Source organism: Macrotis lagotis, chromosome 2 (genome assembly GCF_037893015.1).
Source record: "Macrotis lagotis isolate mMagLag1 chromosome 2, bilby.v1.9.chrom.fasta, whole genome shotgun sequence".
NCBI lineage: Eukaryota > Metazoa > Chordata > Mammalia > Peramelemorphia > Peramelidae > Macrotis > Macrotis lagotis.
Window position 1 is genome coordinate 272,609,891 of NC_133659.1, and position 12,983 is coordinate 272,622,873.

The window sequence follows — 12,983 nt, forward strand, 5'->3', positions numbered from 1 at the left end:
GAAAAGTGGTCATTGTGTTTGTTCCTAACAAAAATAAACATATGAAAAGCAGGTATTAATTCAACAATGCCAGGGATCTTGTCTGCCTCACAAGGAATTACTTACTCCTCTTTTTTTAACATTGCCCTCCCCCCCATCCTTAAACACCAGATATGCTATTGCTATTTCATTCATAGTGATTGGTAAACAGATTATATTTCTCATAGACTAAATATGATTCCTCGGAGGCTTAGTTGGAGTGTAGTGATGAATGCTGGTTGCTAGGTAGTAGAACTGACAATCCAGCTGGCAACGAGTGCAAATTGTTTAAAAAAAAACAAAAACAACAAAGCCCTCTATTTAAATCCTGCTTATTAAAATCATTCTTAGTGCATGGTAGTAGTCTAAAGGACATTATTAACTTGCATGTGAAGAATGGTGGCTGGATAGACTAGGGAGAAAGGAGAAAATCTGGGACTAAAAGATGGAATCCTTTTGTTCCCCCTAAGGCATCTCTGTGCTCTATGGAGACAGATGAAGTTTACATTGAAGACAGGTAGTTAGACAGACAGATAGAAACAACATACAGGACAAAGCACCTGCAAAAAACACTGCCTGAAATTCTTATGGACCTAATAGGTCACAGATTTAAGGCTAGTCAAAAAAATTCCTTTAAAAGACCTCTGGCCTTTCCATATTTGCACCCACCCCTATTCCACCCCCTAAAAAATGAACAGAAGTCTTCTGGGTTGTGACTTGGCCCAAGGTCTCTTTTGAAAATGTTGGGGGAATAGGGGAATAATGGCTATGATACCAAGGAGCCTTTCCTGGCTAAAAAAAAAAAAAATTAAAAAAAATTAAAAAAAAATTATGCAAGCCTGGCTGGCATTTACCTTTCTCTTATGTTTTGTGCCTTCCCCAAGTCATTAAGTTAGAGATCTGGCCTCTGCTTGCGTGTAACCAGTAATGACAACCTCTTTGCAGTTATCTGTGTGCAAATAACCAAACATTCAGAACTCCATTACAGCATTTTAGAAGATAAAAAGCAATTTTAAAAAAATGAACCATTTAAAATATATTTTTTCTTTCCAAGGATTTGAGGGAAAAAAGGAGAAACCCTTCCCTCCTCCCTTACTTCCATTTCCCTCCTCCTTCCCCCAGCCCGCAATTATACATGCGAACCATTGCCCATTGCTTTTGCATCAGCAGCATGGTTCAATGTGAAAAAAAACAAAACAACAAAAACAAAACAACAAATAAAGCATCCAGAGCCATCCAGGATTTTCATATATGTAACACTGCTTTCAGGTGATGGAGACAGGATGGTTGGTCCATGCAAATGATTTGACCAAAGTCATATCGATAATTTGTGCAATCAAGACAGTGTTCCAGACATCTTCAGAATGAGAGCATCACAAGAAATGAAGGTAGGTCCAATGGAGTGGTAGTCATTTGGAAGCACATTGGTTTAAATAGATCTCCCTGAAAATATGCTTATTTTATTGAATATACTGGCCAATATCTGACACTATCTGTCTCTTTATTGCCAGAAAACAATTGCCAGAAAACTAGTGCAGAGGAAGAAGAGAAGCACTACTTTAGATTATCTGGAGAGTCAAACTGAGACTCATTAGCTACCCAAGTGGCATTTCTGACTTCTGATAATAGTAGTATCATGCAGGATTTCTATTGTATTAGTGGAGCCTACAGTAATGCTACATTTAATTATTTCCATTATGTGGTAAACAGTACTTGAATTGATGCAATTTAGCCTCCTGGTGCAGTTTGGTTTACAAGATGGATGGGATGGGAGATCGAGACCGTCTCAGAGGACAAGGTGAGCTGTAGGGTGATGTAACTGGAGAGAGTCTCAGAGCATTGCCTGCCAAGCCCGCTATGTTGTTTAAACTTCTGGATTTTTCATATCCTTTTATGAAAGAATGCACAGACATCAGTTGAATTCAACCAGAAAATAGACACAGACAAACAATACAGAACAGGGTAATCAAAAGCTATTTTGAGCTCCAAGAAGACTTGTTTACAGAGAATTCCATATTGAGACAGTTTATAAGTCCAAAAAGAAACGAAGTTTCCTCTAGCTGCCTCTCAAATGCAATTAACTCAAGCCACCCCAAAAGCATTGATTATTATTATTATTATTATTATTATTATTATTATTATAGTGATCTTTCCTCAGACCATATTTATTATTGATTAAATTTTGGTGCATGGGCATTCAAAATTCTCATTAAAATATGCAAACAATTTTTAAAAACTATATATTAAATCAAAATGCTGGTTAGTTTAATGACATTTTCTAGGGGAGGAATTGCAGAAAAACAATAGACTATTTCTGGACTCATTTCATAATTCCATTATTCACTTAGCATAGTTGTTTGTTTATACACTAACCTCTATAGCAAGTTTATAAAGAAAATATAAAGAGGAAATTGAGAACTTAACCCAAGTATTTAATCTTCAAGTGTCAGAGTTTAGAAAGGATGGTGCACTCTGAATGTTAACTAATGGCATTAGATGTCATTATCCAAGGAATAAAAAAAATATGGATATTTGCACATACCTCCTCTCTCAAAAAAAAATATGTTAAAGCAGACTGTAGTATCTAATGGAATTAAAGCATGTATTGGGGAGTATACTGTTTACAGATTAGTCCCAAAGTTTATAAGGAATCTGAGATCTAGTATCTTTTTTTTTTTACCTTTATGTCAACCTTCCTTGTCTCAGAAATGATTTTTGGTTTCTATTCAAGTATAGGGAGTTTGTGGAGTAAAGGATTCCTCTTCATTTTCCTTAACCCTCCAGTGTATTTCACTAATCAGCTGATAAGCCTTTTGTCCCAAGTCACCATTCATCCACTTCAGGGGGATTAAGGAGCATTATAGAGAGGAAAGAGAGAAGGAGATTGGAGAGGGTGGAGGACAGAATTTTGTTACCCTTAATTATCCCCAATATCAAAGACAATAACTAAAATTGTCCTTAATATCAAAGACAAGTCACTTTCTCTTTCTCTGTCTCTGTCTCTCTGTCTCTGTCTCTCTGTCTCTCTCTAATTAAACACATACCTCATGTTTGCCACTTCAAGACTGTTTTCTAACTACCTCTATTAAAACAAAATCTGTTGAGGAAGGAAGATGAAATTCCTTAGTGGATATTTAAAGGTATAGCACCTGGGAAATGCTTTAGGGAATCTGCCATTTGTAGAGTTCTACAAATTTCTGCATCAATACACTGCGCAAATATCAAATATTCTACGATCCTTTTTGGGATCCTTAGACTCCAAAAGTATCATCCCCGATAATGTCTGTTAAACTCAAGTGAAAGCATTTAAACTAGGTACCTCATTCAAGGCAAAAGCTACTGATTGGGGAAGAGCCATCTATTATAATTATTAATAACAAAAGAATAATGAATAACAATTTGAGCTGTTTCTTGGCATTGTAGACAAGAGATTAGCTTGTCTGCCCCCTGTATTAGCTGAATGATGATGATAAATAACTCAACCTCTCAAAGCCCCTCAAGAAACTCTAAATTATAGATACAGATCTACATCAGTAGAAGGAGTTTCCACACTTAGGTTTATATACACTGATGAAATCACAGGTCCAAAACTATGTCTTCAAAAATAAAAATTAAATTTGATAGCACTTCAGAAATTTCAAATTCATCAACTTGTGGTAAGGAACAAAATAAGTCATTCTGATGCAAAGGTTGGATCCCAGATACTCTAAGTTAAACACTGGAAGGGACCTGGCATTCAGTTCTTACAGATGACCAAGTGATGGATTTTCTTCAAGAATTATGAAGAATAACAGTGAGCTTATTCTTAACCATCAAAATTTCATATGTGTGATTGAAAGATTGATGCAAGGCATCCTTCTCTTTCCTAACCTAGAGTTGCCCATAAGTGAAATAGGCTAACCCACCAAGAGAAGGGCATCCCTCTTATTAGAGATAAATTGAATGAATCCTCATAGCTGGCATCCTTAACTATATTTTCTTGGTCATGAAAATTTCTGAGAGATAGGTGAAACATAAAGAACTTTTCTCAGAAAAATGCTTTTAAATTAATAAAATAAAAATGTAGAGAATTAAAAAAAGGAACTCAACTATGGAATACTGGTATCAAAAAGTTTTGTTTTGTTTTTATAAAATTAACAGATGCCATGGGTTCACCAAAAGTACTGCTGAGGTCTCTTCCTATTTTCAAAGTTTTTTGCTTTAACATATTAAAGAAACTAATATTTTCCATAAAATGGATGTTAACACTAGAGGTATAGCTCTTATTTCCCATATCTGTGCATGTTAGGCATTTTTCTTCCTACTAACTTTCTCTGCCTTAAAATAAAGTCCACATTCTCATCAGGATCAGGAAGTTTTTGAACTGACAGGTTCCTCATCATTCTTTTTTTTCCCCAAGGCAGTGGGGATAAGTGACTTGCCCAAGGTCACATAGTTAGAAAATTATAGTGTCTGAGGCCAGATTTGACCTCAGGTCCTCCCAGCTCCACAGTTGGTTCTCTATTCACCACTTAGTTGCCCCCTTATCGATATTCTTATAACTCGAGGATATTTTACTAAAAAACTGAAAAAGTCTTCTTGTCTCCCAAGGAGAATTTACAATATTAAACAGGCAAATAATTGCTAGAAAGTTGTGTAAAGCTTGATTTTTTTTTAAATTTTCAACATTTTTTTGTCTGATACAGTGTTACAAAAAACATTATCTATCCTCATGATAATGTGGGAGCTCTCCTAAAAATTCATCAGTTTTCCAAAGGAGAACTTGTCTCTAAATGCTAAAAAACTGATGTGCTATTCTCAATCACAATTATTCCTTTGTAATATAATCATTAACAAAAGAGTTATCAGTGCATTTTGTAAATAACTTCAATTAAATTAATTTCATTATAATCCACTCAAGGTTTTCAATCATATTTAGAAGCAAATATTTAATTAATTAAGAAATTTATATTTTCCATAATACATCTGAATCACATATGTTTCATTTTATTTCACTAGTTTTTTTTAGATAAGAAACTTTAATGTGCAATTTGCCTAAAACAAAATTTTAATCTAATTCCCAGAGGAAATTATGTTTCTGAGCATATGCAATAACAGACCTGAGTTGAACTGAGAGGTTCTGGAAGTTTCAAAAATTATACCTTATTCCTAAATCTTGGCTTGAATATTTAGGATTTTTAATGTCATTTATTTAATCAAGACAAATTTTAGAAAACTTGTTCATTACATGGAAATCTGCTTTTATCTATAAAGTATTCCTTTCTTAAAATATATAAATATGCTCATATATTTAATGATAAGGGCAACTCCATTATTAAGGACATACTTAAGGTGACTGCATGTGTTTGCAAATTCACATTTTTCTATAGCAGGATTTCTTTAATGGAGTATACTTATTCTACTATTTGGAACAACATAAAATAAAACACCTCAAAAATGCAATGCCAAGACTTTTCATTCTAATAGATGATGAGACAGAATTAGGTTTCTGCCTAATAAAGATCAAAATAATAAAAAAAATTTAAATGTAAGAAGAAAAACAAAATGGAAATTATTATTAGATATTACTATCAATTATTACCAATAAAACACATAAATAGAAAGAAGAGTGAGGGAGGAAGGAAGGAAGGAAGGAAGGAAGGAAGGAAGGAAGGAAGGAAGGAAGGAAGGAAGGAAGGAAGGAAAGAAGGAAGGAAGGAAGGAAGGAAGGAAGGAAGGAAGGAAGGAAGGAAGGAAGGAAGGAAGGAAGGAAGGAGGGAAGGAAAAAGGGGCAGGGGAGGGAGGGAGGGAGAAAAGAAGAGAGGAATGGAGAGAGAAGGAAAATCAAAAGGATAGAAGGAAGGAAGAGAAGAGGGAAGAAAAGACTGAAGGAGGGAAAGGAAGGGAAAAAGAAAAGAGGGAGGAAAATATAGAATAAAGGAAGGAGGAAGAAGGCAAAAGTGGAAGAAGGAAAGGAGAAAAGGAGAAAAAGGGAAGGGAGGGAAGAGGAAAAGACTTACATCAAGAAGAGGAAAGGATAATACATTGAGAAGTCTAAGAGAAGAAAGTACCTGTTACTACAAGGGGTAAATCAATATAAAATTATACATGAATTTTAAGTCTCAAGACCATAGATTCAGAACTAGAAGGAATTTTATAGGTCCTATATTCCAACTCCCTCAATTTATTTCTCCCCTCAGGAAAATGAGGTCATAATAGGTTCAAGTCACTTGCCCAAGGTAATACAGGTAGTCATGAGGTAGAATTCAAATTCGAATCCAGGGCCCTCTGTTAATAGATATATTGAATTTTCTCTTTTCCGTGGAAAGGAAAGTCATTAATTAAGTCTATAATTTTAAAAAGATCAGATTTTCAAATGACCATTTCATTTAGGAAGAGAAATATAATTGGGGCGGGGATATGGGTACAGAATTTACATATATTGGACCATCTTCAATATTTTATGCATGCAACTTTATACTTCCAAAATGAATAATAATAATACCTTGTATTGGTAAAATGTTTTTAGCTTTGCAGAAAACCCACATCTACTACTTCATTATTCTAATATAATAATAGAAAAGATGAAATAAGATCTTTTTATATTGAAACTCTTGTACATATATAGAGACAGTGAGAAAGACTGAGCAGAGACAGAGAGGCAGAGAGTCAAAAAGATAGAGAGAATGAGATAAAGAGAGCAAAGAGACATAAACAGAAAAAGAGAGAGACAGAGTAAGATAGAGACCAATCAAAGAAGAAAGAGACAAAAAGGCAGGTAGAGAAAAAACAGAGGAAAAAAGAGAAAGAGAAAGAAGCAAGAAAAAATCTCCTAAATCTATATTACTCTAGGACTGAAATGCAATTAAAAACATCACAATTTAAGTATTTTACATATATAATATCTCAAAATTCTTACAAGAGATAAATCATAATGTTGAAGCATTTAATTACATAGTGAGAGATTACTAGAATAATTTCAAACTGTATATTTCACATCACATTAAGGTGCAGAGACATAGAAGGAAGATCCAAGGTGGGGGAAAATAAAATAAAACAAAAACAAATCCTGCATTCCAGAAATTAGAGAAACACCTCTCTCTTCTTCAAAATAAGACTCTAGAAAGGCCAAGACTGGGCAACTAGAAGCAATAGAAAGAAGAATATAGACTGGGTAATGAAAAATGGAAAAAAGAATGGGAAAGGAGAGAAGATAGAGGATAATCTGGAGCAAGTCTTTAGAGAATTAAAGGAAAAAAATATAATATATAGGCACCTGAAATGACTAAATGAATGTAATTATTTCAAAAGGACAATGACATTGTGCAGCTTTCTTTCATTGAAAATCAATAAAATTTAATATTTTATTGCAAGATAACATTGTTTTGTTCCTATTCTTTAATAAGGTATTAAAGAAAAATTTTCAACTTATATTCAGATAATTTTTTTCTGTTAAAAAAGAAACATGTCCAAATGTATATATATGCATGCATATAAGGTACATACATCTGTATATAGAGATGCACATGAGTACATTGATATGGATGTGCAAATAGAGAATTAAATTTGAAACTTTAATAGTATGGAATATAGGATGCACAGACCAAGATTCTGGCTAAGGTAAAGAAGAAATGATGATCTGTTATTTGTGGACTCAAAGATATATTTAAAAGGAAAAAAGTCAAAATTATATTAATGTTTAGATGAATCAAATACTTTTAAAAATACTCATAAGAGGAGGAAGAGTTAAGTTATAGAAAGAAATGTGAGATGGAGTTGAATTAAACTATATAGTTTGTTTCTCCAATCAAAATGTCTATTAAGAAGGAAATTTAAATTCAAGTTGTGTTGTTGTCTTTGTTTTTGCTATTACTGATTTAATTTTGACCTACCAAGAGAAATTACATAGACCCAAATGATAATTCCTGATGTTGTCTAAAGGATATTTTTAAGAATAGTATCTAGTTAAATAATTGGAAAGTTTTCTGATGTTTCTGTGAAAATCAAGCCATTTTAGAAAGTCAGAGATAGAATCACTCTTCAAGTAATCAGATATATTAATCAAAGTAGACTTGCCATTACATAAAACTGGTGATTCTCACATGAATGAAGCATATAAGCTGCACAAATTGATTGGCGCCTACTTAATTATTTTGATTCTTTGAAAATGTTCAGCAATTTTTAAAATGCTCAATAACCTTCAATTATCATTTAAAGAAACACCACATTAAATTAAGGACATTAAATTTGAATTACTCTAAGTGATTTATGAGAAAATTCTAGTAAATTTTTAAGACTTCCGAAGTGATCACATTAAAGAAATGAGGCGATTAAATTAAAAAAAAGTTTTAATACCAGGGGTATGCTGAAGTTATCTTGTACCATCTCAGAAGACTGATTGTTAAATGTCTTCTATGAGAACTGACACCTTAGTAAACAGTAAATGTTATAAATTAAACTTCAGTTACTGTTTCATTTATTTTTCATCTTAAATGATGGAAAAAGTTTTAATAATAATTCAGATTAAACTCAAAATTGTGGTATCTTTTTCTCTAGTGTTAATCAAGCACAACCCCTGCATTATAACCCTGCTCACAGGAGAGAGGATTAAACAAAAAAAATGAAAGAAGGTGAAAAAGGAAAAGAGTGAAATGACAGTCAAATGCAACAATAAGCAGGCTTTGCAAAAAAGAAAAAAAGAAAAAAGAAAGAATATTTTTGGCAAGGAAAAAAAATCAATGGAGATGGACAAAGGAGGGATAAACAAAGTACATTGAACTAGATGCAATCTCTCTTCAAAAGCAATTGATTTGCATTTCATTTCTTTTTTTCATCATTTAACTGGTGAATAACCCTCCAGAAGCTGACAAAATTCATTCCTACCTTTCCTGATCCCTCCATCAGTTGTACACGTGTAATCACCTGTGGTCAGTAGGAAACAGGCTCCCCCTCTTCTGTTTTTGTCTCTGGTACTAGAACGTCTCATTGGAAGCCTTTCAGGGGGTGACAATGGCTGCTCACTTCCTGCACTGTCTTCACCTGATAACACTGGTCAAAGCATCATGCCCATTTACAGACATTAATGAATGAAGAAATGACACAGCACATAGAGGTTTACACTGATTGCCAGATATTCCAGTCACTCAATACAAAACACAGTAATCAACTCATGATACAAAAAGGAAAAGAATTTTCATTTCTAGTCACAATCATCTAAATAAGGCAAAAGTTAAACATATTAAAATGGGAGAGGCAGAGAATCCTCTTGGGACATCTCTGCTCCCTTTTAAGATTTTGTTTTCTAGGAAGAGGTTTAAGGGAACAGACTATAACCCTGCTGATAAAGTTATTTTTGACAAGTTGCCCAGTGGTGATATTCATTGTATAAAGGAAGTGCCTTTAATGTAAATGAAAATATATTGGAAAGGATTGCCTATTTAGGGAAGGAATAAAATATAAATATATGTACTAGGGCTCCACTGACATCTTACTGTTTCTTACAGGTAAAGTTATCCACAATGTCTCACTGAGTAGAAAAACAGAACACTTGGTTCTAAAATTCTAAAACAGAGCTATTCAAGAAAATCATCAGCGAAAGATGAGCTTCTTGAAATGTCCTTGAAGTATAGATTTGTTTGTTTTCATCGAATTCTCAAGGACACTTATGCTTTGCCAGAATGCTCCCAAGGTTTCTAACTGTTCTCATGTGTGCATGACTTCTTTCATAGGAATACTTTGGTGATATTTCCTGAGAATTATCTTTTAAGAACTATCATTTGAACTACATCTACAATTCTTACCAATATTTTGAGTAGACTTATTCTTAGAGACCTAGTTAGAAAGAATGATCAGAGCTATTGGGCATGAATGGAAATGAGATTCAGACAATCAAATCTTTAACCAACTATTCCATACAAGAATGAAGCTATATACATACATACATACATACATATGTGTGTATGTATATGCATGTTTATGCATTTGCTCTAATGTTCCATCAGCCTTATCTAAATGTCTGGGTGCTGACAATTAAGTTCATGGCCATCAAAAAGCATTTGTTTTTTCATTAGTTTTATTTGTTGAATTTAGATTAATGGCTATGGAATGATCTTAAGCCACTTTTGCACAAGAAAACATTTTAAATGATCAGTTTGGGAAAATATTCCAAGATTGAAAATCTTTGATAGGTTAACTAACAACCTCCAAAATATTTCATCCAGACTAAGAAATTAATAACTACAGATATGCACATAGGCTACCATTTCAATAAACTGTATTTCAATATTTTGTCAGTTAAATCTCAATTATGTCAATGGAGGGAGAAAGAAAGGCACAATGACATAGCTCAATGATTCTCAAACCCTTTGGTCTGAAGACCACTTTATTCTCTTAAAATTTATTTAAGGCCATCCAAAGAGTTTTTCTTGACTTGGGTTGTATCTATCAATATTTTAGTATTATTATAAAAATAGTTTTATTAGCTCCTAGACCCTTGAAAATGTCTCAAGGACCCCCAGATATACCTAGACCATATTTTAAGAGCCATTCTTATAGTTTACAGATGATCAGTCTTTGAGTAAAGAAGACCTTGCTTCAATTCCTTCTAATTTAACCTCTCAATGTTTTTGGTAGCAATCTAAGACTTAAAGGCAATGATGTGTTGCTCATCTACACTGATAGAGTTTCCACATCTTCCATGTGAATAAAATTACAAGTCTATATCTCTCTTTCTCCCTTTCAAAATATACAGGGGGGGAAAGTAGAACAGTCTAGAACTTTAAATCATTCATATATCATTTATAGTTAACTTTGGAAAGGGGAACATTTAAATCGGTAGTATATTAAAAAAGGAAACCCTAATAATGGAATTTAAACTTGAATACTTTTTTTAAATGAATATAATGAGATGTTTGCCCTTAAATCCAGGATGATGTGCATTTTAAACTAGTCATTCAAATACTACAGCATTAGAGGTCTAGAGAGCAACTTTCCAAATGACTTCTTTGGGATTCAGGCCTCTACAGTGTAAGCATCCATTGCTTTTAAATGATGTCTTGGTGTGACTGTTTTTATAATGTATGCCACCGAGTGACTGAGGTAAAGCTGACACAAGAGACAAACACACCAAGCAAAATGGCATGGAGTTTAACAATGAGGAACATGGCAAGATATTCATACCATCACATCGTGCAAGAACACAAAGAAACATTGGCACAAGACCAACGAAGAGACAGGCAAAAGAAAAGGTTGGCACCATCAGCAAAAAGCATTCGCACCAAAGCAAGAAATTTGTATAGGCCAGCTATGCGCAAGTCTAGTTAGTATTAGCTTAAAAAGACTTTGACTTTGCCTCTCTCATAAGCCTAGCACATTCAAAAACAATAGTAAAGAGAGAGAGAGAGGACTGAAAATTGGGTTGGATTTGCAGAAAATGAGGCTCTTATCTTATGCTTACAGAATATCCTATTCAGGAAGGCTTGAGGAGGCATGCATTTGGTGTTGTGTCTTACCTGATCGGTTATGGTCCAACAGTAGATTGTCTTTGCCCAGGCATGGATCTCCCTGTGTGCTATTGCAGGCCATATTCAAGTCCATCTTGCAAAACGTAGGAGAGCTTGCCTGAGGAGCTGGAGGGATGTGCTTCTTTCGTTTCCTTGGAAGTTTCTGCTTTGCCATTGCCAAAGAGTAGTACATTCCAAAATTGTTGACAATGACAGGCACGGGCATGGCTATGGTCAGCACCCCAGCCAGAGCACATAGGGCCCCCACTAACATCCCTGACCAAGTCTGTGGGTACATATCCCCATAACCCAGAGTGGTCATGGTCACCACAGCCCACCAGAATCCAATGGGGATATTTTTAAACTGTGTGTGCTCACTAGCTGAAGGGTCATTAGGCTGAGCCCCTACTCTCTCAGCATAGTAGATCATGGTGGCAAATATCAAAACTCCTAGGGCCAGGAAGATTATCAGCAGCAAAAATTCATTTGTGCTTGCTCGAAGAGTATGTCCAAGTACCCTCAGCCCTACAAAATGGCGGGTGAGCTTAAAGATTCTCAGAATCCTGACAAATCTCACCACCCTGAGGAAGCCAAGGACATCTTTAGCAGCTTTGGATGAGAGTCCACTGAGTCCCACTTCCAGGTAGAAAGGTAGAATGGCCACAAAGTCAATGATATTCAAGAGATTTTTGATGAATTCAAGTTTATTTGGGGAAAAAACAATTCGAACTAAAAATTCAAATGTAAACCACACCACACACACACCTTCTACATACGTTAGAGCAGGATCTGTTTCAATTTCATACTGCAGAACAACTTTTGTGCCATTGATGACTGGTTCTGTCTTGTTTATAATTTTATTGAAAGCCTCATGGGTCTCCAGGCAAAAGGTTGTGATTGAAACCAGGATAAAGAATAAAGAAGCGAAAGCAATGAACTGTAAAAGAAAAAAGAAAAAAAAAGAGATAAATAGAGTGTGATCAATGCTATCAAAGACTTGATTGGAGTCTAAGAACAGCCATCCCCAAAGATAAGAAAGAATTAAATATTACTTGAACATTTCAGTTGGGTTTTTACAAAAGTAAAATCATATTCATGAGTACAAAATTAATAAAGCTAATAGGTGTAATGTTTCTCAAGCACTCTATTGAATTTGTACATTTAACCAGTTTTTCTTTATATAAAAGAAATTTCTCTTTTTCCTTTGTCCCTGAAAGAATATCTCTGAGGATGAAAAGAAAATTCATTCCAAAAGAAAGTTTATAGGTGAGAGATACTTTAAAAGCCATTTCAGGTAATAGAGTGCATAGGAGATAGGACCTTGTAGTCATCCTACCAGGAATCAGTACAAAATAGAATTGAGTTTTTCTTCTAGAGATATAAAATGTACTTCAGAAAGTCTGAGGTTTTCTGAAATCTCAAAGTTACCATTATATTTGGAAATTGAATTAAAAACAAACAAACCTAAGATATTATACACTAAGC

The 12,983-nt window shown here is 34.2% G+C and overlaps 1 protein-coding gene across 7 annotated transcripts in view; it reads right to left on the reverse strand.

Moving 5' to 3' along the window:
• Nucleotides 1–905: 905 nt before the first annotated feature.
• Nucleotides 906–12,983, reverse strand: part of KCNC2 (potassium voltage-gated channel subfamily C member 2) — a 314,800-nt gene continuing 302,722 nt past the window's right edge. Inside the window, exons 2-4 of one of the 7 annotated variants that reach the window (XM_074226168.1) lie at nucleotides 11,508–12,435; nucleotides 8,881–9,045; nucleotides 906–967 (exon numbers count right to left, since the gene is read on the reverse strand). In XM_074226168.1, coding sequence (XP_074082269.1) covers nucleotides 906–967; nucleotides 8,881–9,045; nucleotides 11,508–12,435 — 1,155 coding nt within the window. Of the gene's footprint in view, nucleotides 968–1,758; nucleotides 1,907–8,880; nucleotides 9,046–10,996; nucleotides 11,101–11,507; nucleotides 12,436–12,983 lie in introns of those variants that run through there. The other 6 variants (XM_074226167.1, XM_074226166.1, XM_074226165.1 and 3 more) reach the window with 6 other exon arrangements.